General features: G+C 35.0%; 2 protein-coding genes across 2 annotated transcripts; both read left to right on the forward strand.

Moving 5' to 3' along the window:
• The first annotated feature begins 5,567 nt into the window (after positions 1 to 5,567).
• On the forward strand, positions 5,568 to 11,477 carry LOC134247188 (uncharacterized). The gene has a single exon (XM_062729531.1). The coding sequence runs from the start codon at positions 5,568 to 5,570 to the stop codon at positions 11,475 to 11,477; it is 5,910 nt and encodes a 1,969-aa protein (XP_062585515.1).
• Positions 11,478 to 17,780: 6,303 nt separating this feature from the next.
• LOC134247189 (short-chain collagen C4-like) lies at positions 17,781 to 22,923 on the forward strand. The gene is made up of 2 exons (XM_062729532.1): positions 17,781 to 17,958; positions 22,462 to 22,923. Exons 1-2 carry the CDS (start codon positions 17,781 to 17,783, stop codon positions 22,896 to 22,898), a joined length of 615 nt encoding a protein of 204 aa, XP_062585516.1. The 3' UTR covers positions 22,899 to 22,923.
• The last annotated feature ends 4,960 nt before the right edge of the window (positions 22,924 to 27,883 follow it).

The following is a 27,883-nucleotide window of genomic DNA, read 5'->3' on the forward strand; positions in this document are numbered from 1 at the left end:
AACCTTGTTTATCGATTGTGAAACTATGATTAGCTCATTTATGGTCCCCGCCCCCCTGGGGCCTTAGGGGTAGGGCCAAAACCACTAAAATTAATGCAATCTTTAAAAATCTTCTTCTTTACTCCTGGACATCAAGCCGTCAAACTGTTTGCATGATAGTAATCAGCATTGAGTCTTCTACCAAAATTGTGAAATTCATGGCTCTGGGGTCAGGGGTTCTAGTGTTAGGGCGGGGCTAAATAAGTATATAGTGAAAATGCATCATTGCTTTGAAAATCTTCTTCTCTGCTCCTGGGTATTAAATAAACCAACTAAGTACATAGTTATGATGAGCAAGAGTGCCTCTACCAAAATTATGAATTTTATGGCCCCAGGGTCAGGGGTTCTGGTGTTAGGGCGGGGCTCTATTGATTATATAGTGAAAATACATGAATTCTTTGAAAATCTTCCTCTCTGCTCCTAGGTATTAAATAAACTAACTAAAAGCATTGTTATGATGAGCAAGAGTACCTCTATCAAAATTTTAAATTTTATTGCCCCATGGTCAGGGGTTCTGGAGTTGGGTGGGGCTCTATTGATTATGTAGTGAAAATGCATTAATTCTAACTTACTAGTATTTATTTATACTAAAAATGAATGATTTGAAATCTGTTCCTTGGTATTAATCAAATATTTTTGAAAAGCAAGGATGCCTTTTCAAAAATTGTGCTATGTGTGGATCCAGGCCTAAGGGTTAGGGTTTCATGTGTGGTAGGGGCACTACTGATTATAGCTGAATATTACTGATTAGTTGAAATGTATTTTTTATTCCCCTACCCTGCCTATGTGTATTAAGTAACCAAACTAAGCAACTGCTAAGTGTATAGTTATGATGATCAATGGTGCCTCTTTCAAAATTGTGAATGCCATAGCATCTGGCTTAAAACATGAATCAAATTAAATCACTGGAAAGTTGTTACATAATGCTCAGGTGACCTGTAAGGCCCATGGGCCTTTTTGTGAATTTGGCGTGCTAAACATAGTTTCACAATTGATAAACTAGGTTTATCGACTGTAAACTAAACTGTGAACTATAGTTTACAATTCGTTAACTACACTTTTCATCTGTAAAACTCTGTTAAATGGTTGTTAACCATAGTTTACGAATGCTTATCTAAGTTTATCTGTCTGTAATAAAGCATTAACGATAGATTTTGTTGATAAACATAGATTCACGTCTGTAAACTATACTTTACGATAGTTAACTATAGTTAAGAGTTGTAAACCATAGTTTACAAATTGTGAAACTGTATTAATCAGATAATCTATGTTTTGCAATCTCAAATGATAGTTTTCGGTGTTAAGTATAGTTTACGGTTGTGAAACATAGATTATTGTGTTAACTATGGTTTACAGATGTAAAATATAGATTAACGTTGTTAACTATAGTTTACAGTCCGGTAACTATAGTTTACAACCGATAAACCTTGTTTATCGATTGTGAAACTATGATTAGCTCATTTTTGTGAATTTGGCGTGCCATAGTTAACTATAGTAAATCAAAGTGTCAAAGTTTTCGCCAAAATTTTCAAAGTATCAAAGTTTTCGCCAAAGTTTTTCAAAGTATCGAAGTTTTTCAAAGTGTCAAAGTTTTCGCCAAAGTTTTTCAAAGTGTCAAAGTTTTCGCCCAAGTTTTTAGCTCACCTGAGCCAAAGGCTCAAGTTAGCTTTTCTGATTAAAATTTGTCCGTTGTCTGTCGTCGTAGTCGTTGTTGTCGTCGTCGTTGTTGTAAACTTTTCACATTTTCATCTTTTTCTCAAGAGCCACTAAGCCAATTTCAACCAAACGTGCTACAAAGTATTCTTGGGTAAAGGAAATTCAAGTTTATTCAAATGAAGGGGCACGCCTTTTTCTAAGGGGAGATAATTATGAATTAGAGAAAAATTAGTGGCATTTTTAAAAAATCTTCTTCTCAAGAACCACTGGCCCAGGAAAAATGAAACTCATGTGGAATCATCCTCAGGTAGTGTAGATTCAAATATGTTCAAATCATGACCCCTGGGGGTAGGGTGGGGCCAAAATGGCCGATCAAAATTTACATAGGAATATATAGGAAAAATCTTCAAAAATCTTCTTCTAAAGAGCCACTAAGCCAATTTCAACCAAACGTGCTACAAAGTATTCTTGGGTAAAGGAAATTCAAGTTTATTCAAATGAAGGGGCATAAGGGGGATAATATATAGAGAAAAATTAGTGGCATTTTTAAAAAATATTCTTCTAAAGAACCACTGGCCCAGGAAAAATGAAACTCATGTGGAATCATCCTCAGGTAGTGTAGATTCAAGTATGTTCAAATCATGACCCCTGGGGGTAGGGTGGGGCCAAAATGGCCGATCAAAATTTTACGTAGGAATATATTTAAAAATCTTCAAAAATCTTCTTCTCAAGATCCATAGGAACAGGAAAGATGAAACTAATGTGGAATCATCCTCAGGTAGTGTACATTCAAATTTCTTCAAATCATGACCCCTGGGGCTAGTGTGGGGCCATAGTGGCCGTTAAATTTTTACATAGGAATATATAGGAAAACTCTTTAAAAATCTTCTTCTCAAGAACCACTGGACCAGGAAAGATGAAACTCATGTGGAATCATCTTCAGGTAGTGTAGATTCAAGTTTGTTCAAATCATGACCCCTGGGGGTAGGGTGGGGCCAAAATGGCCGACCAAAGTTTTACATAGGAATATATAGGGCTCAAGAACTTCAAAGCCATGATTAGTAATATTTATCGTCCTCAGGTAGTGTAGATTCTAGCATGTTCAAATCATGACCATTGGGGGTTAAAATTCAAAGCCCCTCCCCAACCTCAGTAAACTTTTAGTTCTGATCTGATATGTGCTTTTTCCTAGCCGATGTGCTAAGGTGAGCGCTGTGGCCTCTGGGCCTCTTGTTCAAAGTGTCAAAGTTTTCACCAAAGTTTTTTAAAGTGTCAATGTTTTCGCCAAAATTTTTCAAAGTGTCAAAGTTTTCGATAATGTTTTTCAAAGTGTCAAAGTTATCACTATAGCAAATCAAAGTTTTCAAAGTGTCAGAGTTATAACTATAATTAACTATAGTTAACTATAGTAGACTATAGTTAACTATAATATTTTTTGTTATGGTATACAAATCTATACGGAAAAAGTCTAACATTTCTAATTTTTTGCTGAGCGGGCATAAAAATAATGATCGATGTTGGACCTCTGAGTGAGATGTTGGACCGCTTATGTCACAGAATGGGCGGAGCTTAATCTCATTTCCATTTGTTGGTGTTCAGTAGTAATACATTTATGTAAAAAAAAAATCAAATTGAAAGGTATAACAAAACATTTATTGACTGTGTTCTCGGGCAGTTTGGTTCTTGGGTCCGACAAAACGCATGTTGCCCTCGAACTCAGTCAATAATTGTATATTGTGCTACGTATGAAAACGCCTCGGAAAAAATATTTTGAAACTTGTGAAATATTGTTATTTTAAAAAATCAGTATAAATTATATTTTCATTCCTGGCCAGTTTTTAAAGGTTGATTTGATTGTTAAAAGTAATGCTCAGTAATAATAGAACATAGGTTGTGTGTGTGTGGAGGACCCTTAAGCAGCTGCATAGACTTTCATGAAACTTTGTAGGCAGTTAGGACACAATGTACAGAAGTGCATATTGTCCCCCGCTTGAAAATGGGGGATATTACTTTGGGTTTGTCCGTCCGTCTTTCTGTCTGTCTGTAACGCTTTCGTTTCCACACGATATCTCGAGAACCCTTTGAGCTTTCGCAATGAAATTTTGCATACCAACTCCCTATGGGCTAGAGAAGAACAATTTGATCTTGAGGTCAAAAGATCAAAGTTCAAGATCATAAATTCGCAAATTCTATTTGTTATAACACTTTCCTTTCCGCGCGATATCTCGAGAATCCTTTGAGCTTTTGCAATGAAATTTTACATAACAATTCCCTATGGCCTAAGGAAGACCCCTATTGATTTTGAGGTCAAAAGGTCAAAGTTCAAGGTCGTAAATTTAGACATTCTCTCTGTATGAAACACTTTCCTTTCCGGGCGATATTGCAAGAAGATTTTGCGCTTCTGCAATGTAATTTTATACCAAAACTCTCTAAGACCTTTCTTACCCCTCTCAAAGTGTCCCGTCCCGTTTGTTTTATTAGTATTTATTGTATTACATGTCGCTATTTTTAGCACTGGGCATGAGGAGAGTTATTACATATAAAACAGGTTTTCGGTGGATTTTATATTCTTATTACATCTATTAGAACTGTTTAATAAAGGTTAAATTAGACACCATGCATTGTGTAAAATTTTCACAATATCGGACGTGAATATATACATGTATGTGACTTCATCTTTGCATATAATTTGTTCCAATGTAAAGCAGTTCCGAGGTGGTCTAGCGGTATGTCTCTCGCTTCACATGTGATAGGGCCCGGGTTCGCATGCCGAACGATTCAATAATTTTTTTTTTTCGAAATACATTTTTTTTACTAAATGATAGTATTCATATTATATTCAGCTTGTGAAATTAAAAAAAAATTATGAGGTCTGGCTTATACAAACTCATAAAATCATCATTACAGTGTGATAAATATTCCATATAAAAAGGATCTTCTATACACATAATAAAGAATAAACAATCAAATCTTTATATCCATATTGGCATATTTATTTGCTTCAGTATACATGCATACATTTAATAATTCTACAAATTCAGTCAAGGGGATCCGACCCCCCGACCCCCGAACTGCTCATGGTTTACTTTTTCCCTAAGCGGGGGAAACAAATTCTCTGAATTAGCTTGTTGCTTTTGTTTTCATTTTTTCTTATATGTGTCAGAGCGCACTTTTGAACCTACAAAATTTTTCTCTCAGTAATTCGTTTATCCAAATTTATCCGGATTCATTTATTAATATTTTCCAATTTTATCAGAATAGAAAATTTCAGGATTCTGACGTGTGAACCCGCGATGTTTGCACGATTTTTGATGTTTACCGAAAAACTGTTTTGATTTTGAGCTGTTTATTCTTATACCTTTTGGGCGAGTTGGAAAATAATCACGGTATTTACCTTTTTTATGATTGTCTGAATGCAGTGTTAACTTCATATCTTTCTATATACTGTATTTTTGTATTTTTGGAGTAAATAATAAGGTTAATCTTCAGTTTGAGCATATGATGTAAATGAGCATTCTCGCAGGTTATAAGTTAACGTCATTTATAAAGTTTTATTCACTTATACCATTTAATACTATCATGGATTACTAGTTTATGACAAAGTATTTGTAATTTTTGTACTCAGTATATCAGTCAGTTGAATATTGTCATTCGTCATTTCAGTCACATTTATATACAATGTACAACATTGTAAGTTCTGTTTATTTTGTTTATTGCAGTCAATCTTTTCCCACTTTTCCCTTGTTCCCTTTTCCAATACCAATGTTGATGGAAATAAATGATGGGAAACGAATGTGACGTTTATTTTTGAGAATTGAAAGAAAAACAGTCTCATTTCATTACATCATTGACGTGATTAGAAGAATTCTGACATGGCAGCTAAAGAAGAAGATGGTCAACAACCACAAGTGGAAGCTGCAGAATCTGATGTTGGAGAATCACGACCTGAAAGAAACAGGAAGCTTACAGAAAGTGGTAAATCATACAAACAAGAACAGTATTATGGTACGTTCAGGAAGTTGAAAACATTAGTGACACAAATAAAAACTCTGATGCTAGAAAACAAAATTGACACAGAAGATGTGAGAAAAAGATACAGTAAATGGTTACAGACATACGAACACTTCTTGAATTTATTTGATGAATTTGCAAACCAGATAGATGATAAAGCAGAACAGAAGAAGGTTTTTGCAGATCACTATGACTATGACATCTACCTGATGAACTTTAAGAAAGAAGTTGAAGAATATTTCTCTCGCATAGAAGAGGTCAGAAGTAAGATTAGCAAAGTGAAAAGTCGTAGAGAATCATGCTCTTCATATGCATCAAGCATCTCCTCTCAAAGGATCAAAGAAGAAACAAAGATGGCCGAGTTGGAAGCTCGTAAATCTGTTCTTAAAAGAAAAAAGCAACTTGAGATGGCTAAGCTACAGCTAAAGTTAGAAGAGGAGGAGTTAGACATTGATACAGGAATTGCAGTGTCGCAGGCTAAAAATGAAATTCTACAAAAATACGAAAACATTTCTGATGAACAGTCTGTCAAACGGCATGTCATTGAAGATGAAGGAAGTGTTAACTGTCCTAGGCTGCTAATTCCAAAACCTTCACCACGTACTATCAGATTTCCACAAGAATTTGGCTCGCAGTTATCTTACCCTTTGGATCCAAATGCTAAAACCTTTGAACCAAAGTCTCCACACATTGTTGAAAACAATCAAAACCCTATGAATGATGTCGTCCAATATTTGAGAAGACCCCTACCAGAAATAAAAAAGTTTAGCGGAGACCCATTGGAATACAGGAGGTTTATAAGACAATTCAATGCAAAGGTTGTGGCGAACACCAAAGACGATGACGAAAGGATGAACTACCTTGAACAGATGACGCAAGGTGAAGCGAACCGTGTCGTATCTGGATTCGCACACATGTCTGGAGACAAAGGATACCGAGCCGCAATGAAGCAGTTGGAAGAAAGATACGGAGACAGTGAACTGATAGTGACATCGTTCATCAAGAAAGCTCTTGATTGGCCTGTGATCAAAGATGCAAAAATGTTGGACGAATTTGCATTGTTCTTGGTAGAATGTCAAAACGCGTCAGAAAGCATAGACTGTGTGTCAATCTTGGACTATGCTGAAAATATCAAGAGGCTTTTGTCAAAACTTCCAATATATCTACATGATCGATGGAGAACTGCAGTCCTGAAAATTAAAGAGACTAAGAGAAGAATAGGATTTAGTGACTTTGTGACCTTTGTGAAAACTGAGGCAAAGAAATCTAATGATCCTATATATGGAGTTTCATCGTTGAGTGGAAATGCACGTACACAGCCTGATAAGCACCAGAAAAGAACAGTCGCATCAGGAAGCCTAAGTAGTGAAAAGGAATCAACTGGAGCATCAGTGTTGAAATGTGAATTTTGCGGTAGCGCCGGCCACGTGTTGATGGATTGTTACAGATTTCAAAAAATCGGTATCCAAGAGAGATATAACTTTATGAAAAATAACGGACTTTGTTATGGATGCCTAAAAAAGGGACATGTAACCAAGAAGTGTAGAAACAGACTAAAGTGTGTTTCATGTGGGCGTCAACACCCTACCATTCTCCATGACCCATCAAGATCAACACTGAATTCTCCAAGGCTCAGTAGGGAAGAACACAACAACTCAGTTCCATCAAGTTCTAAAGTTGATCAACCCGTCACCCAAAAAGCGAGTTCTGATGTCGGTGCTTGTTGTGATACTGGGGCCGGAGAGCAAACATCAGCCATGGCGATAATTCCTGTGAGAATTAAGTTGAAAAACAAGAACCATAGCGTCATTACATACGCCTTCTTTGACTCAGGAAGCAGCGTTACTTTCTGTTCTGAAAACCTCATGCGACAACTAGGCATTAGTGGAAAGAAATGTAACATCACTTTGAACACAATTGGAGAACCTTATCAGTTAGCATCCCAGTCTGTCAGAGGCCTACAACTCTGTGATATGAACATGACAGAATTCATAGATCTTCCAAAAATCTATACAAAAGACAAGATGCCTGTCACTCATGAACATATTCCAAAAGAGGAGGAAATTTCAAAGTGGGATCATTTATCGAACATAACAATCCCAAACGTTGCTGCTGAAATTGGCCTTCTTATTGGCAGCAATGTCCCAGACGCTTATGCTCCATTTGAAGTGGTAACCGGACCAAGTGGATCTCCTCACGCTACAAAGACACGCTTAGGGTGGATTGTTTGGAATGTACTGAGAGAAGTCGGATCAGGATCATATGATGTGAACAAAGTGACACTTGAGCGGTACTGTGAATGTGACAATAAGCTGGAAGAATTAGTGAAAGCGTCAATTAATTCAGACTTTCCAGAGCGCATGATAGCAGAAAAGAAAGAACATTCAGTAGAGGACAAAACCTTTCTGAGCCAAGTTGAAAAGTCCATCAAACAAGTGAATGGTCATTACTCAATAGGACTTCCCTTTAGAAACAATTCTGTGAGCTTGCCAAATAATAGGATTCAAGGACTACAGAGACTCGAATGTTTGAAGAAGAAGATGTTGAAAAATCAACAATTTAGAACTGATTACACAGTTTTCATGAATAAATTATTTGAGAAAGACTTTGTTGAGCCGGTTCCTGAGATGCAACTACAAAGGGATGACGGACGTGTATGGTATCTCCCTCACCATGGCGTGTACCATGCAAAGAAGCCAGGGAAAATACGAGTGGTATTTGACTGTTCTGCTGTTTTTAGAGGTGTGTCTCTAAATAGTCAACTACTTCAAGGACCTGACTTAACTAACAGTCTCTTGGGAGTGCTTCTAAGATTTCGACAGGAACGTATCGCGATACAAAGTGACATTGAATCTATGTTCCATCAAGTTGCAGTACCAGAAGAGGATAGAGACTGCATGAGATTTTTCTGGTGGAAAGACGGAAATCTGAGTGCTGAACCTAAACAGTACAGGATGAAAGTACATATTTTTGGGGCTGTCTCATCACCTACCTGCTGTAATTATGCTTTGAAGAAAACTGCTGAGGAACATGGAGGCGAATATGATCAAAGCATACAGAATACGGTAATGAAAAATATGTACGTGGACGACTGCCTAACATCAGTTGATACAGAGGAGAAAGCCAAATACCTCATCAAAGATCTGATGGCCCTTTGTAAACAAGGAGGATTTCGGTTAACAAAGTGGTTAAGTAACTGTAAGGAGGTATTGGAGTCCGTCCCGGAAGAAGATAGAGCAGAAGACATCAAAAAATTTAGTCTGAATGAAGAAACTCTGATTGAACGAGCCCTTGGAGTTTATTGGTTCGTGGAAGATGATTCCTTAGGGTTTCAGATACAGTTGAAGGACCATCCTACAACAAGAAGAGGTATACTCTCTGTGACAAGTTCCATTTATGACCCACTTGGCATTGTAGCGCCATTCGTTTTGACAGCTAAATCCCTACTCCAACAGTTGTGTCAAGATGGTGTAAGGTGGGACGAGGAAATTGATGAAACCATGCTAAAGAAATGGAACAACTGGCTCGTGCAAGCGAAACATCTGGAGGACATAAAAATTGAAAGATGTTACAAACCAAAGAATATTGGACATTCTGTTTCATACCAGTTACATTGTTTTGCGGACGCAAGCACACTTGGCATGGGAGTTGTCATATATTTGCGTATGTCTGATGAGCATGGAAATGTACATTGTTCCTTTGTCATGGGTAAATCAAGAGTGGCACCATTGAAAACAATGACAATTCCTAGGATGGAGCTCGCAGCTGCGACCCTAGCCGTCAAGTTAAGCAGACTTGTGGACGAGCAATTAGACTTTCCTATAGAGAAAATACATTTCTGGACAGACAGTACAACAGTACTTCGCTACATTGCTAACACCAAGACTAGATTCCAAACTTTTGTCGCCAATCGACTTGCCATTATCAACACCCATACAACCTTTGATCAATGGCATTATGTGAACACGAAAGAAAATCCTGCTGACTGTGCATCTAGAGGAGTATCTGTCATCGGTAAATTCATGGATCATCAGTTGTGGTTCCGTGGACCTGAATTCCTCCTAGGACCAGAATCTACATGGATTTCGAACTGTGACATTGATACTTCCATTGGGGTTGACGATGTGGAAGTGAAAAAATGTACCAACACTACCCTTATACAGTCTTCCTCCAATGGTGTTGAAAAACTTCTTCAGCATTTCTCAGATTGGAAAAGACTTAAAGTCACGGTTGGATGGTTCTTGAAAGCCAAGGACAACCTGAGAAAATTAGTCAAGCAGAAAATAGAAAGAAGAGAAAAAATGATGGACGCTGGAGCTTCAGAGGAGAGCATCACGCATATTGAGAAAGTGGAAAGTGAAGCCAGAGTGAAGGAGTCCAAGAAGGCAAAGGAACTTCCCTTTCTCAGTACTGATATTCTTGACAGAGCTGAAAGAGAACTTATAGCATATGAGCAAAGACAGTATTATGCAGATGAATTAAAAATTCTCGGAGACAATCACGGATATGTCAAAAAATCGTCCCAACTTTCTAGACTAGATCCAATTCTACACGAAGGACTCATTAAAGTAGGGGGCAGACTAGAAAAGCTAAACGCACCCTTTACCACAAAACATCAGATGATCATTCCAAAAAATTCCACACTGGCTAAGATGATTGTTATAGATGCCCACAGATCTGCAGGACACATGGGCAAGAATTCTACTTTAGCAGTCATTCGGGAGAAGTTTTGGATACCTGGTATCTCATCAGTGTTGAAATCCCTTATCTCGAAATGCGTTATATGCAGACGATACCAGTCTCCTCCAATGCATCAAAAAATGGCCAATTTACCCTCTGAAAGATTGGAAACAGATGATCCTCCATTCACTCGTGTCGGTATGGACTACTTTGGACCATTTGAATTGAAGAGAGGAAGGAGTATGGTGAAAAGATATGGTGTAATATTTACCTGTCTTAATACGAGAGCAGTCCATCTCGAAGTGTCATTCTCTTTGGATACTGATTCGTGTATTCATGCTATTCGTAGATTTATCGCACGGAGGGGACAACCTAAATTGATTCGATCAGACAATGGCACAAATTTAGTGGGTGCAGAGAGGGAATTAAGAGAAGCTATCAAGACATGGAACGTTGACCAAATTCATTCTCACTTGTTGAAGTCAGGGATAGGTTGGACATTTAACCCACCATCAGCCTCACATTTTGGGGGTGTCTGGGAACGACTTATCAGATCTGTAAGAAAGGTGATATTTTCCGTCTTACATGAACAGACTATTCATCTGGACGACGAAGGACTCACGACTTTGTTCTGTGAAGTTGAAGCGATTCTCAATGGAAGACCCTTGACACCTTCATCAGACAACCCTAGTGATCTAAGCGCTTTGACACCAAACCATCTGCTACTTCTTAGATCTGGAGAAACTTGCCCACCTGGAACCTTTTCACAGACGGACAACTACGTTCGACGCAGATGGCGCCAGATTCAATATCTCGCAGACATCTTCTGGAGAAGATGGATTAAGGAGTATCTACCCCTACTTCAGGGCAGACAGAAGTGGTTGAAGGAGGGACGCAATGTTAAAGAAGGTGATCTGGTTCTTATCGTTGAGAATGGCCCAAGGAATTATTGGAATCTCGGACGAGTACTTGAGGTTGAAAAGGACAGACATGATATTGTGCGCGTTGTGAAAGTGAAAACTGTGTCGAATATTCTTACGCGTCCAATAACGAAACTGTGTCTTGTGTTAGAGTCCGATGAAAGAGACTAAATTGTTTCAAATGTTTAAAAGACGTTAATTGTTCATTAGAAAATTTGTAAAATATGCTCTAGGTAGGACCATATTTTAGGGGCCGGTGTAAGATTGATTATGTGTAATTATCCAAATTTATCCGGATTCATTTATTAATATTTTCCAATTTTATCAGAATAGAAATTTTCATGTTTCTGACGTGTGAACCCGCCATGTTTGCACGATTTTTGATGTTTACAAAAAGCTGTTTTGATTTTGAGCTGTTTATTCTTATACCTTTTGGGCGAGTTGGAAAATAATCACGGTAATTACTTTTTATATGATTGTCTGAATACAGTGTTAACTTCATATCTTTTTGTGTACTGTATTTTTGTATTTTTGGAGTGAATAATAAGGTTAATCTTCAGTTTGAGCATATGATGTAAATTAGCATTCTCATAGGTTTGATGTTAATGTCATTTATAAATTTCTATTCACTGAAATTATTCAACGGTATCATGCATTACTAGTTTATGACAAAGTATTTATAATTTTTGTTCTCGATATATCAGTCAGTTGAATATTGTCATTCGTCATTTTAATCACATTTATATACAATGTACAACATTGTAAGTTCTGTTTATTTTGTTTATTGCAGTCAATCTTTTCCCACTTTTCCCTTGTTCCCTTTTCCAATACCAATGTTGATTCAAAAACATTAAGCATTTTCAATAGTAAAAGTTATGTTTAGGAAAAGGGGGAGGGTGTTACTGCGCACGTGTAATGTCTGCTCTGAAAATCGTATGTCTTTCCTGATACGTATCATTTATATAGTACAGTTAAAGACAGTGAATATCAGCCATTTTTTTATGTCATATTCAACAATTAATACAATGGAATGATAAAAATATTTCAATAATAAGCGCATCTCGCTCTCTCTCTCTCTCTCTCATTGTAAACTACTGAAGTATTGACATGACTTCGAAATTCCTTTAATTAATGTAGGTATAAATCTAGTTGATAAGTCAACGAAATCTAAACAAGCTTGAAATTCAACCATACTTAATTTTTTCCAATTCCAAGAATCTTTGTTCTTTTTTAACTCGATTGAAAATAAGTATCCACAAAAAAAGATAGAGGTTGGCAGATTATGTTACCCAAGAGATGAAAGATATTGTATCAACTGTTGTTGAAGATGAACATATTTTTTTATTTGTGTGTGCCCTTTTTATAAACATTATATATATATGCGTGGATTTAGGGGGTAATATTACATCCCCCCCTTTGTCTTTGCAAATACTAAAGCAAGAAAAAGGTAACCTTGGACCCCCCTCGGAAAACGCAGACCCCCGCCCCCTGGTAACCGCAAATTTGTGTTAAATTGGTATGAAAAGTCAGAGGTTTTAAACACTAGAAGTCATTGCCCCCCCCCCTTCTTAGTAATAGGTATTTAAAGTTTGGGCGATTGTACGATGTTTTATTTTATTTTTGTTGTTGTTGTTGTTGTTATTTTTTTTGCTTGTCAAGAAATTCCTGGGTTGGATTTTATTTTTTTGGACTGGGATGAAACCCCCTGTTAGAACTACCGCATATAATATCAAAAGCACTTTATATAATGATAGATATACATAATATAATGACATATCTACATCATATAATGAGAGAAGTACTGCATATAATGGAAGTTGTACACGATATAATGTAAAACCTACTTCCTATAATTAAACTTGCATATAATTAAAATAGTACCGCATATAATAAAGGAAACACTGCATATAATGTTTAATCCTCATATAAGACAGTCTTGGCGTTCCATAGTGACCGAATAGGTTTAATTTGTCATCATTATTAAATGAAATGACTTTATGTATGGAGAGGAGATATACTATTCCTTCCTCCTGGCTGTCTTAGGGTGGAGTGAATTATTAGGGGTGTTTGGCGCCAAGCATGCGTATTTGGTTCAAAACTAGTAAAAAAAAAACACAACACTTCTCACACTAAAATATCAACCAATCATACACCTTCAAGCCGCACCCATTCTGACACAAACACCTTTGACCTTTCACTCTCTCAAACCAACCAATAGGCATTTAACCCCATGAATATTTTTTTCAAAAAATTCCAGAGGACTGTAACGATAAATAGGTGAAGATGATTATGATGAAAATGAAATGATTAGTATATTAGGTCACAAATCAATAATACAAAAATTATATAGTATTTATTATAATATTAATTTATTCACCCTGTGACATTAATAAATTAAATCACTAATATATACATTTGTGGTATCTTTCCACTATATACAGTGTCTCCGTGTTAACATAATAAATATACCTTTAGTTACTGAAATCGTAGATTAAACGTTTTTGATCAAAATTAATACTTGATTGCAAATAAACTGGCTTGGACTAGTGTCTCAATCCATCGGATCCATCCAGGCGACCGAAATTCCTCCAACTTTTCATCATCAATTCTCGGACGTGTTTCCTGTGTCTTTTCTGCATTTATGATCATTTTTCACAAATAAATATATTCCCAGACAAAAATCTATTCACTATTACTGATCTCAAGTAGCCTTTAACAAAATATTCCCTTTCGAAATAGAATTCTTAGCATGACGAATTCGAAGCGTAACCGCCGTTCAAGCCGATTTACACCCTGCGTACTTTGACGGAAATCTACGGGCGAACCCAAAGTGCAACATTTATATCCGAATATATTTAATTTAATATTTAATTGTCCATCTCAAATGTATATACAAGTAATAAATAACAAGTTTATAAACTTCAATGGGAATTGAAGTGGGTCGGTACGTGATCAAATATTCTGAGAAGGCCTTCGGCCTTCACAGGATTTGATCGCGTCTCTCCGACCCACTTCAATTCCCATTGAAGTTTATAAACTAGATTTTTATTTCTTAATTGAAAAAATGGACCCATGCATCCCTTATACATACTATCATGATGAATTTTGTGATTTTATTTTGAAACATAACTTTAATTTAATCGCATTTCTGTGTAAAACCCCAAATTTGAAATGTTTTATTCATACATGCTGCTATGGGATACAGCCACAATAAGAAAATAAAAAGAGCAAAAAATGCTGGCATTTACACGGGGTTGCTTTTATTATTTCTGACTTAAGAGTTAAATCAGAGTCATGAATTTTAAGAAATAGTGTTAGCTCTGCTAATCTTATACCCACTTACAAACTATGACCAGGGCTTGACCAGTAGCCTGGATCCTGGTATACTTCCCGTCATGCCTCTACGGATAACGAAAAACAGGGTATAATCGACGGACATCCAGCGCACGCGTATTATATCATGTTGTGGGAGACATGCTTTATAATCCTGTAGCAGGGCATTCTATCAAACAGACAGACCACGGACGCTCTTGATAATAATTCGGTAAGACTTTAATTAAGGAAGGATTCTTATCTGATTTCGGACTAGATGAAATATTCAAAGTATATTGCTTATAATACGTCTAATACATTAAGCCGTGGAAATGGTAAACTGGGTTTGAGATAAAGCAAGGACTTTATTTTTGGCAGAATTGCAGCGTATGAAAATATGTTCTTTTCTGTTTCGCAAAATTACTATTGAACAATGAACTTACTAATAATTTTTACACAGTTAAAGACTTGAAGAATTTTTCAAAATTTGTAAAATTGATAATAAGGGACATTTTTTGGCCCCCCCCCCGGGACGCCTATGCTCAAACGGGGAACCTAGACCTAGGCTAATTCTAGGGAGTATGTGGAATTCTCACGGAGTGTTTTCTGTCTCTATATTTATATCTTAAATTTATAAAATGTATATGATTTTCCATTCAAACTACAGTTATGTTTTAACTTTTAAAGACTCCAATCTTGGTACGATCTCGAGTCAAAATCAATTAAAAAGAAGTATTCTATCTCTCTAAATAAACGATAAAAACTTTGTTTTTGTATCTTTATAAGGCTACTTTACTACTGTAACATGTGAAAATAAGAAAAGTTTTAATATAGGAAGCATAAAAAACAAATATATCCTTATAATATAAGGAAAATAGAGAAAATTCGGATTAGCCGATATCAAGTTTTAGTTAAATTATTTATGTAAATATTGCTCAGATTGTAATTGGGATAATTTTAATGAAATTTGGGAACCAATATTAGACGCATTATAATCATTATTTCAGAATTTATTGGTTTTTTTTTTTTCAAATATACCATGCTATTAAATTAAGTGTTAAAATCAAAATGTAATTTCCCCTGTAATACATTTCTTTGTAGAAACACTGAACATTTCATATGTATAAATTTTGTAGATAGTAAGCTCCACAACAATTTTTAATGTCTTGTAAGATGTAGATAGATGTTATTGTCTATAGTTATATTTGTTGCATGGTTTTTAGGTCACCTGAGTAACTAAGGTGACCTATTGCTATCCGTTTTCGTCCGTCGTCCGTCGTGCGTCGTGTGTTAACATTTGAAGATTTTCAGCTTCTTCTCTGAAACCATTGAACAAATTTCAACAAAATTTGATACACAGCATCTATGGGTGAAGGGAAACAAAATTGTGAATTTTATGGTCCCCCCCCCCGGGGCTTGAGGGGTGGGGCCAAAACCACCAAAATTACTGCAATCTTTAAAAATCTTCTTTACTCCTGGACATCAAGCCGGCAAACTGTTGGCATGAATGTAATAAACATGGAGTCCTCTACTTAAATTGTGAAATTCATGACCCCAGGGTCAGGGGTTCTTGTGCTAGGGTGGGGCTATATAGATTATATAGTGAAAATGCATTATTTCTTTGAAAATCTTCCTCTCTGCTTCTGGGTATTAAATAAAATAATTAAGTACATAGTTATGATGAGCAAGAGTGCTACTTCCAAAATTGTGAATTTTATGGCCCTATGGTCAGAGGTTCTTGTGTTAGGGTGGGGCTCTATTGATCATATTGTGAAAATGCATTAATTTTTGAAAATCTTCTTCTCTGCTCCTGGGTATTAAATAAACTTACTAAAAACATAGTTATGATGAGAAAGAATGCTTCTTCCAAAATTGTGAATTTTATGGCCCCAGGGTCAGGGGTTCTTGTGTTAGGGCGGGGCTCTACTGATTATTTAGTGAAAATGCATTTATTCTTTGAAAATCTTCTTCTCTGCTTCTGGGTATTAAATAAAATAACTAAGAACATAGTTATGATAATCAAGAGTGCTTCTTCCAAAATTGTGAATTTTATGGCCCCAGGGTCAGGGGTTCTGGTGTTAGGGCGGGGCTATATTGATTATACTACTAGTATAGTGAAAATGCATTTATTCTTTAAAGAAAACCTTCTTCTCTGCTTCTGGGTATTAAATAAACTAAGTACATAGTTATGATGAGAAAGAGTACTTCTTTCAAAATTGTGAATTTTATGGCCCCAGGGTCAGGGGTTCTGGTGTTAGGGCGGGGCTCTATTGATTATATAGTGAAAATGCATTTATTCTTTGAAAATCTTCTTCTCTGCTTCTGGGTATTGAATAAGCTAACTAAACACATAGTTATGATGACCAAGAGTGCCTCTTCCAAAATTGTGAATTTTATGGCCCCAAGGTCAGGGGTTTTGGTATTGGGGCGGGGCTCTATTGATTATATAGTGAAAATGCATTATTCTTTGAAAATCTTTTTCTTTGCTCCTGGGTTTTATGCCAATGATCCAAATATATATATATTCATGATGAAGAAAGCTGCATCTAGCAAAATCTTTATCTTTTTATGCCCGCTGGGTCGGGGGGGGGATTTACATAGTATGAAAATAAATTAATGCTTTGAAATCTGCTCTTTAGTATTAATCAACCATTTTATAAAAATTTCCAAAATTTTGAAATATGTGGCCCCATGGTTAGTGGTTCCCGTGGGGTGGGGTACACAACTGGTTATAAAGTGAAGATGCATTTTCTCTTTGTTACTCTTATCTACCGATGGGTATTAAGTAAATAGAGTAAGCATGCTAGGTTTATAATTATGATAAGCAATGGTGCCTCTTTCAAAATTGTGAATTGTGAATTTTCAGGTGACCTATAAGACCCGTGTGCCTCTTGTTATTTTATAACATTATATATCAAAAAAGAGGCAATTAAAAAAATGAATAAAAAATATTATTTTTGTCAATCTGGTAATATCATCTTATACTCGTACATGTTAGTATCATTTTTTTATGCAAAAAGAACATCTAATCTTTCAAAATAGAATTAGGCATGGTTGGCAACAGTATGCGAGATATTTTCCTTGTATTAAATTTATCCATGCAGAGAGAAAGCCTCCATACAGTCCTTTCACAGCAGCCAAGCGAATGTCGGTACAAGAAAAATGAAGCTGGCGTTTGTGTTCGTGGTGGTGTTGGCGCTTGCTTGCTCCTCGTCGGCTCAATACAGTACTTGGCAGAGCTACTATTCGGCCCTCTATATCAGAATAGGACAGATTAAAGCCAAAATCATCTCTCTCACAAGCAACGTTAACGCCTGTTCATGTGACATCGCACTAAAAGGTAAGACTCACACACTGTAAATACGTTCAAAGCAAACTAAAATCAGAACAGTATACAGTAATTCGCTCAAAGCAAACTAAAATCAGAACAGTTAACAGTAATACGCTCAGAGAAAACTGAAATCAGAACAGTATACACAGTAACACGCTCAAATCAACATAAAATCAGAACAGTAAACAGTAATACGCTCAGAGCAAACTAAAATCAGAACAGAATACACAGTAACACGCTTAAATCAACCTAAAATCAGAACAGTAAACAGTAATACGCTTAGAGCAAACTAAAATCAAAACAGTAAACAGTAATACGCTCAAATCAACCTCAAATCAACCTAAAATCAGAACAGTATACACAGTAACATGCTCAAATCAACCTAAAATCAGAACAGTAAACAGTAATACGCTCAGTGCAAACTAAAAACAGAACAGTATACAGTAATTCGCTCAAAGCAAACTAAAATCAGAAGAGTATACAGTAATTCGCTCAAATCAACCTAAAATCAGAATAGTAAACAGTAATACGCTCAGAGCAAACTAAAAACAGAATAGTATACACAGTAACACGCTCAAATCAACCTAAAATCAGAACAGTAAACAGTAATACGCTCAAAGCAAACTAAAATCAGAACAGAATACAATAATTCGCTCAAAGCAAACTAAAATCAGAGCAGTATACAGTAATTCGCTCAAAGCAAACTAAAATCAGAACAGTATACAGTAATTCGCTCAAAGCAAACTAAAATCAGAACAGTATACAGTAATTCGCTCAAAGCAAACTAAAATCAGAACAGTATACACAGTAATACGCTCAGAGCAAACTAAAATCAGAACAGTATACAGTGATACGCTTAAAGCAAACTAAAAAAGAAAAATAAAATAAATATTACTTTACAAAAGTGTTTTCTGCAGAACTAGAGGTTCGTTCGATAATCAATAAACATTTTACAGGCGATTAAAAATTTGACAAAGTCTAAGTCTGTTTCATGATCCTGTGACCAGATGCAGTAAATCACTGAAAACAACGGAAACGCTTCACATCCTTAAGACCTAAAGTTATAGTTCACTGATCCTTAACGGATAAACAGTATTTTTTACTCAATAAGAATATTTGTAAACAGTAAACAGTAAAACAAATACACAACACGCTTAAATCAACCTAAAATCAGAACAGTAAACAGTAATACGCTTAGAGCAAACTAAAATCAAAACAGTAAACAGTAATACGCTCAAATCAACCTAAAATCAGAACAGTAAACAGTAATACGCTCTGAGCTAACTAAAATTAGAACAGTATACACAGTAACACGCTCAAATCAACCTAAAATCAGAACAGTATACACAGTAACATGCTCAAATCAACCTAAAAACAGAACAGTATACAGTAATTCGCTCAAAGCAAACTAAAATCAGAAGAGTATACAGTAATTCGCTCAAAGCAAACTAAAATCAGAACAGTATACACAGTAACACGCTCAAATCAACCTAAAATCAGAATAGTAAACAATAATACGCTCAGAGCAAACTAAAAACAGAACAGTATACACAAATACGCTCAGAGCAAACTAAAATCAGAACAGTAAACAGTAATACGCTCAGAGCAAACTAAAATCAGAACAGTATACAGTAATTCGCTCAAAGCAAACTAAAATCAGAACAGTATACAGTAATTACGCTCAAAGCAAACTAAAATCAGAACAGTATACACAGTAATACAGCTCAGAGCAAACTAAAATCAGAACAGTATACAGTGATACGCTTAAAGCAAACTAAAAAAGAAAAAAAAATAAATATTACTTTACAAAAGTGTTTTCTGCAGAACTAGAGGTTTTCGATAATCAATAAACATTTTACAGGCGATTAAAAATTTGACTTAAGTCTAAGTCTGTTTCATGATCCTGTGACCAGATGCAGTAAATCACATTGAAAACAACGGAAACGCTTCACATCCTTAAGACCATATAACCTCAGTTATAGTTAGCACACCAGTTAATGGTAAACTGAACATCCTTAACGGATAATTGAGTATTTTTTACTCAATAAGAATATTTGTAAACATGTAACTTTTGTGGATAAAAATACAATTTTTATTCCCACGTAATCGAAGAGTAGGATGTATATAGTTTTTTTTTGACTGTCCGTCCATCTGTATGTATGTATGTATGTATGTATGTATGTATGTATGTATGTATGTATGTATGTATGTATGTATGTATGTATGTACGTATGTATTTCATGTGTTTGTCCGCAAAAATTTAACGTAAGCCACGATTTTTTTAGTGGAGTAAGCACGATTTGTAAACATCAAGAGGACAAAAAACACAAAAATACACAGCAATCATATACAAAACACAAAAATACACAGCAATCATATACAAAACACAAAAATACACAGCAATCATATACAAAACACAAAAATACACAGCAATCATATACAAAACACAAAAATACACAGCAATCATACAAAACACAAAAAATATACAGCAATCATACAAAACACAAAAATACACAGCAATCATATACAAAACACAAAAATACACAGCAATCATATACAAAACACAAAAATACACAGCAATCATACAAAACACAAAAATGCACAGCAATCATATACAAAACACAAAAATACACAGCAATCATATACAAAACACAAAAATACACAGCAATCATATACAAAACACAAAAATACACAGCAATCATATACAAAACACAAAATACACAGCAATCATATACAAAACACAAAAATACACAGCAATCACATACAAAACACAAAAATACACAGCAATCATATACAAAACACAAAAATACACAGCAATCATACAAAACACAAAAATACACAGCAATCATATACAAAACACAAAAATACACAGCAATCATACAAAACACAAAAATACACAGCAATCATATACAAAAAACAAAAAAAACACAGCAATCATATACAAAACACAAAAATACACAGCAATCATACAAAACACAAAAATATACAGCAATCATATACAAAACACAAAAATACACAGCAATCATATACAAAACACAAAAACACACAGCAATCATATACAAAACACAAAAAATATACAGCAATCATACAAAATACAAACATACACAGCAATCATACAAAACACAAAATACACAGTAATCATATACAAAACACAAAAATACACAGCCATCATATACAAAAAACAAAAAAACACAGCAATCATATACAAAACACAAAAATACACAGCAATCATACAAAACACAAAAATACACAGTAATCATATACAAAACACAAAAATACACAGCAATCATATACAAAACACAAGAATACATAGCAATCATACAAAACACAAAAATACACAGCAATCATATACAAAACACAAGAATACATAGCAATCATATACCAAACTAAAACAAATAAATAAAAGATATACTAGATATTGAGTCTGGTCGAAACAGAGATCATAAGTAATTTGAATTATATCTCCCTTGCATCAGGTTGCCATATCTGACATCAACTGTAACTACAAAAAATTACAAGAGACAACGCTCCATGATATGCACGTTTAATTTTCTCTTATGATGACGTCAATTTGTGAACTGAATAATTCTGATTGCATGAAGAGATTAAAGAAAATGTTAATTACCTTTCTAGAAGCATAATAACATGTATTATACAATTATTTAATGCCTGAGCAGTCAATAGACCAGAATATTTTTCCCGAGGTGCAGGGAACAGCTCAGTGTGTTCAATAGAACACACTGAGCTGTTCCCTACCGAGGGAAAAATTTTCTGTCTATTGACTGTTAAGGCATTAAATAATTGTTTTATTACCTAATTTTATTTTCCGTATTAAGTGTTCACAATATTGTATATTCAGAAAAATGTTAAGGTTCCCGTACCATATTGTAAATATATACCTAGATATGGTGCATCTTTAATAGTAGTTAAAGATTGATTGAATAGACTATTGTTTACATTCCTCTCGAAAATTTTTCACTCATATGGAGACGCCACCACTTGCCGGTGGAGAGGGACCTTTTTCGTGCCAGCAGTGCACCTACTGCGACACGGGACCTCGGTTGATAGGTCTCACCCAAAGGACCGGTCATTGTATTAATTAAAAGTAACTCTCATTAAATAAAATATCCGACCATTGAAATCACACAATTTTTAAAACCAATGTCGAATGATGAATAAGATGATTGTTTACCATGTCTGTGCAGTATTGAAACAACTAAATTTGAAACCCGGATCGTTTTTTTTTTTCGAAATACGTTGCCGGTCAATAGAACGTGCAGTCTATTGACCGGGCAATAAATCGCAGTCTACTGACCGGGCAATAGATCGCCAGTCAGTAGATCGGTTTGAAAAGATAAGAAAAACTGAAAACACATACAGAATAGACGAAAATATTAAATCTATAATAAAACAACAAAATTCACTGATTAGGTAATAAAAGTAAATATCTAATTAATGATACTTTTGAGATGTATGTGAACACATGTATAATATCATTTTAAATATATTCAGGTGAAAAGGGAGATTTAGGTGACACGGGGCCGACTGGTCCCAACGGACCTGCGGGGCCAAAGGGAGATAAGGGTGAACCCTCCACAGACAAAGGAGACCCCGGGGCACCGGGGTCAGTTGGTGCTGAAGGCCCAGCCACACTAGGATCGCTGGGGCAGAAAGGTATACCTGGCGATACTGGACCTAAAGGACTTAAGGGAAGTAAGGGAGGTAAAGGAACCAAGGGAGACGTTGGCTTCCCAGGCTCTAAAGGAAGCAAGGGCACGAAGGGGGCTAAAGGATCTAAAGGCGTCACGGGGAATGCAGGCGAGACTGGTCCAACAGGGGATAAAGGGGACGCTGGTGGCACAGGGGACAAAGGAAGTCAGGGCTCTAAAGGGGACAAGGGAGAAGTGGGCGCTCCTGGAGAGAAGGGGGAAATTGGATTTGTATTGTAGATACTGTCGGGGAGAAGGGAGACTATAGATTTGAAAGACAGTTCTCAGGCACTATCCTTATTTGAAAGACAGTTCTCAGGATTTTAATGCACTTCTATACTCCAATCTTTCAGCATCGAGTGATAAAGATTTTTTTTTGTCTATTCTGTTTAAAAATGAGCAAAGACTTTCATTACATTCTACATGTATGTGAAAATCTCGATGGATCTCATTTGAACTTGGGGAGAATAAAATCCCCGATATTAAATCTAACAATGTAAAAGTGTGTGAAATTAAATAAATATTTAAAGCTGTTTCCTTCCTTTATTTGGTATTATATCATGTTCTACCTGCCAACATTTGTTTATGCTAAAGCCTTTTGATTTACTGCGTCACAACTTTCACCATTTACAATTTACTGGTATTAAAGTATTTTCACGATTTACTGCATATTGAACTCCTTTTTTTTGGATGCTGAGGTGGGATTTATGTACTTACATGTAGTATCTAAATTTAAATTTACAAATAAGTAATGCATTTATAAACTAGGAGACTTATTGTTCACAGAACAATAAGAGGTCTTTCCACCTTCTTTGAATTTCAATTTCATTTAATATTTATCTCTTTAAAATCAAATTTCATTAAAAAAAAGCCAGGAATGGCTTTAAAGAAGAAAAAAATGAAAAATTTAAAAATGTTGAGGTGACCTTGACCTTTGACCTTCAAGTAATATTAAAGGTCAAATGTCAAGGGTCACATTGCAATTAACTCCATGCCTCTATGACTTAAAGATTTAAAGTTACAAGGTTTAATGTAAGCACAAAAGCATTAAAGGGCAGTAACTCATTCAAGAAGTCACCAATCCTTTCGCACTTGAACATAAAAGTTGTGCCTAAAATCCCAAAAGAGATATAGTGAAGGTTTCATGTCTCTGCGGTTTACGGTTTCAGAGAAGTAGCAATAACGGATCATTTTCAAAAAAACCATTTTTTGAATGACATATTTTTGAAAAATGAAAGTGGTTTTCCTATGATTTTTCAACTTTATTTGAATAATACAGTAATAAACTACTAAAATCCACTGCATTGCATAAAAGAAAATATTTCTTTTAAAAAATTTTGACATTTTATTTGTAAAATTCAAAAACTTTCATAAAAAGAGCTGTAAAACTCTATTTCAAAATTTTCATCAAATAATCTATTGTATATCGTTAAAAATGAAAAAAATATAATTGAATGCCGAGATGTCTGACATTCATCTAATATATGAGCGTTTAAAAGCATGTCAAACTACCATATACCAAATAGAAGCAAAATCTACGGGTTTCTCTTCATGAAAAGCCTTATTGCAGAGTGTTTATATGCTATAGTTGAAAAAAACATTCTTGTACATTATTTTTATGATTAGAATAAACAATTACAGAAAGTTATTTAAACATGTGCTCTGCCAAAGCAATTTAAACTAGGAAAATATACTGGTAACAATAATCTTTAACAGGAAGGACAAAACAGTAACAGGATGGACCAAACAGTGTAACAGGATGGACAATGAAATCTACATTTGATATAAAAATTGACTTTTTTAAACTTTATTGGTTAAGAAAAGAGAAAGAAATGTAGAATAAAAAAAAAACTTTGTCAAATCTGGCAAATTCGAGACAATAAAAGACATTTATGTCCATCCTGTTACAAAATTTAATGGTAAAGTGCTATTAAAATATTTATCACTTCAATTTTTGTTTATTTAAGGTACTCTATGCTGTTGCAAAACTAAAATTTTTCATAATTTTAAGAAAAACAAATGATAAAACTTCAAAGATATATAAAAATGAAATGACCTCCTGTTACAATTTCTGACATTCTGTTACAAGAGTGCATGTTTAAGTTATAATGGTACTATTTGAAGCACAAACAAATTTCAATATGATTTATAAAGTTTTTTAACATGTGTTATTAAGGTTATATTACTTAGAAAAATAAAAGTAATTGTTTTTATTGTTAAAACTCAAGTAACTGTTACCATATTAATGGTAACAGGAATGACAGTAACAGGATGGACGTTTCTCATATAAATTACCAGTTAGTTAGTATAAGTACTCTTTTTGCATCATTGAGACACTGAAACCATTTCTTTGTAATTTAGTTAATCTAATTGTTCTAGCAGAATAAACAATTTAAAGAGTACTTGCATAATATGAAGGTCACAGATAGCACGTATTTTAATTATACTCTACCAATAAGACAAACTTAACCTTTGAACCCTTTCTTTACTCACTTTCAAATCATGGCGCTCATAAACTTGAGACAACAGAAAATGATGATATAATGTGGATCATGAAAACAGTTCCTAGGAAAGTGAGATAACTTTTATTTTAACATTTTCACAGAGAGAATGACATAAACTTGTAGGACATGTCACTTCCTGAATGTTAAATGCACAATACTCGTATTTAGTGGGCGGCTATTAAAACAATCATATTAAATTAATCTGTAAAAGAATTCAATTAATATGAGGTGCAAAATTTGTACATATCTTCACAGGGTAATATTTTGAATCATTGAACTAAGCACGTTATAAAATTTTTGTTGAAGTGACATGGTTTTACTGTTAAATTTTACTCGGAATGCATAGAATATTTTTTATAAAACACCTGGGAGATGATCATAAAATAACTTATAAGCTGTATGACCATGTATATTAACCAACGGGGAAAAAAATTTCACTCTTAAGAATGTTTTTCCTATTATTCTGATCAAAAGACAAAAAAGTGGACTTTTTTTGAAAATGACCCTAACAATGTTTTTCGCACAAAGGGTGATATCTCTTAAAAGGTTTCATCTGAAGGGACGAGAATGAAATCTTTGAAATAGTTTTAAGAGTACATATTAATGATGCAGAGACAGATTGTGTTTGTTAAAAGACAAAAAAGATGTAAAAAATGCTTAATTTCTCATTTTTGGAATGACTTTGACCTTTGACCTTTGCATAATTTTTAAGATCAAAGGTCAATAAATCTTATGCTGTTGGTCCCATATCTCTACACTTGTCGTTTTGAAAATTTTTAATTATTTGTAAAATTCAAAAAGTTTAGGGGCAATAACTATTGAAGGGGTCACCGAATGCTTTCGCAATGAATAGATTGAAGAGTCCCCTTAATTACTTGAAGACATTGGTGAACGTTTCATACCGCTACGGTTTACGGTTCTGAGGAGTAGCGATAACAAGCATTTCTTGCAAAAGGGACAATTACTTCGAAAGGGGTCAAGGTTCATTTTCGCAGGGTGAACTGCAACAATCTTTTACAGAGTACATTCTTATGGACTATAAATCTTTTCCATAAATCTTCAAACAAAAAACATGCGGCAGAAAAATAATTAAAAAAAACTAGGAGACAAGTTGTTCACAGAACAATAAGAGATCTTTCCACCTTTTAAAATTTCTTATAATTTTATATTTTACTCTTTAAATTTAATTTTAAGGGAAATGGCTTGAAAGAAAGTGAAAATTAAAAAAAAATTAAATGACCTTGACCTTTGACCTTGAAAAACTTTTCAAGGTCAAAAGGCAAGGGTCACATTGCAATTAACCCTATGTCTCTTCGACTTATACTTTTGAAGTTATGAGGTTTAATAGTAAGCGCTTATGCGTTAAAGGGCAATAACTCGTATAAGGGGTCATCAGATTCTTAGGCAATGATACAATGAAGTTGTATCTTAAGACGCTTCAAACATTAGTGCAGGTTTCGTGCCTCTACAGTTTACGGTTTTGGAGGAGTAGCGATAACAGTTTTTCGCACAAGGGGCAATAACTTTTGAGAGGTTCAATCTTTGGAGACAAGAATGAAATATTCAAAATAGTTTTGAGAGTATATATTGAACATGCAAAGACATAAAGTATATGTTGAAAGACAAAAGATATATAAAAAGAGCTTAATTTCTCATTTTTGAAATGACCTTGACCTTTGACCTTGACAAAATATTCAAGGTCAATGGTCAAGGGTCACAATGAAATTGACCCCATGCTTCTACCATTTATAGTTTTCAAGATATAAGGTTTCATAGTAAGTATAAAGAAGTTAAAGGGCAATAACTCATATAAGGGGTCATCAGATTCTTTTGCACTTATACAGTGAAGTTAGGCCTAAAGACCCTTAAGACATTAGTGAAGGTTTGTCTCTACGGTCTACAGTTTCGGAGGAGTAGTGAAGTGAAGGTATATATGCTATGGTCTTCACAATTTTGAAAGAGGCTGGCACCATTGCTAATTATAACTATGGACTTGGCAATTGGTTTGTTTGGATCATTAGCCTCCTTAATACCCATACCCAGGGTAGGGTAACGAAAAAATGCATATCAACTAATCAGAAATATTCAGCAATAATCAGAAGTCCCCCTACGACACACGAACCCCTGACCCTAGGTCCACAAATTGCACATTTTTTTATCAAAAATGTTTGATTAATACCAATGAGCAGATTTCAAACCATTCATTTTCAGTATATAAGTAGAGTCCCCCCCCCCCGGCCCCCTATGGCATCCCTGACCCTGGGGTCTGGAAATTCACAATTCTGAAAGAAAAACCCTTGCACATCATGTTAACTATATAGGTAGTTCATCTGCTTATTACCCAGGAGCAGAGAAGAAGATTTCAAAGAAAAGAATTTTAGTGGTCCCTAGGGCCCTAAAATACACATTTTGGCCCCATCCTCCCCAGGCATTTTCCAATATAATCAGGGGGCAGGGCCATTAACACATGAAATTCATTATAATAGATATTTAGTTAGTTTATTTGACACCCCTTCAAAGAAAAAACCCATAGACGCTATATGCCAAAATTGGTTGAAATTGGTTCAGTGGATTTTTCAGAGAAGAGCTAAAAATGTTTAATTGTTCACAATTTATGCTTTATCAATAGATGCTTTGTGCCGAAGTGGTTGCAGAGAAGAAGTTGAAAATGTTCAAATGTTAACGCACAAAACGGATAGCAATAATAGCAATAGGTCACAT

The sequence above is a fragment of the Saccostrea cucullata genome, unplaced genomic scaffold (genome assembly GCF_032062105.1).
Source record: "Saccostrea cucullata isolate Sc308-1 unplaced genomic scaffold, CSIRO_AGI_Scuc_v1 ctg8657, whole genome shotgun sequence".
NCBI lineage: Eukaryota > Metazoa > Mollusca > Bivalvia > Ostreida > Ostreidae > Saccostrea > Saccostrea cuccullata.

Coding starts and splice junctions, on each gene's coding strand:
- LOC134247188 (XM_062729531.1), top strand. CDS start 5,568: ATGGCAGCTAAAGAAGAAGATGGTCAACAACCACAAGTGGAAGCTGCA.
- LOC134247189 (XM_062729532.1), top strand. CDS start 17,781: ATGAAGCTGGCGTTTGTGTTCGTGGTGGTGTTGGCGCTTGCTTGCTCC. Junction 17,959..22,461: donor ATGTGACATCGCACTAAAAG/GTAAGACTCACA, acceptor AAATATATTCAG/GTGAAAAGGGAGATTTAGGT.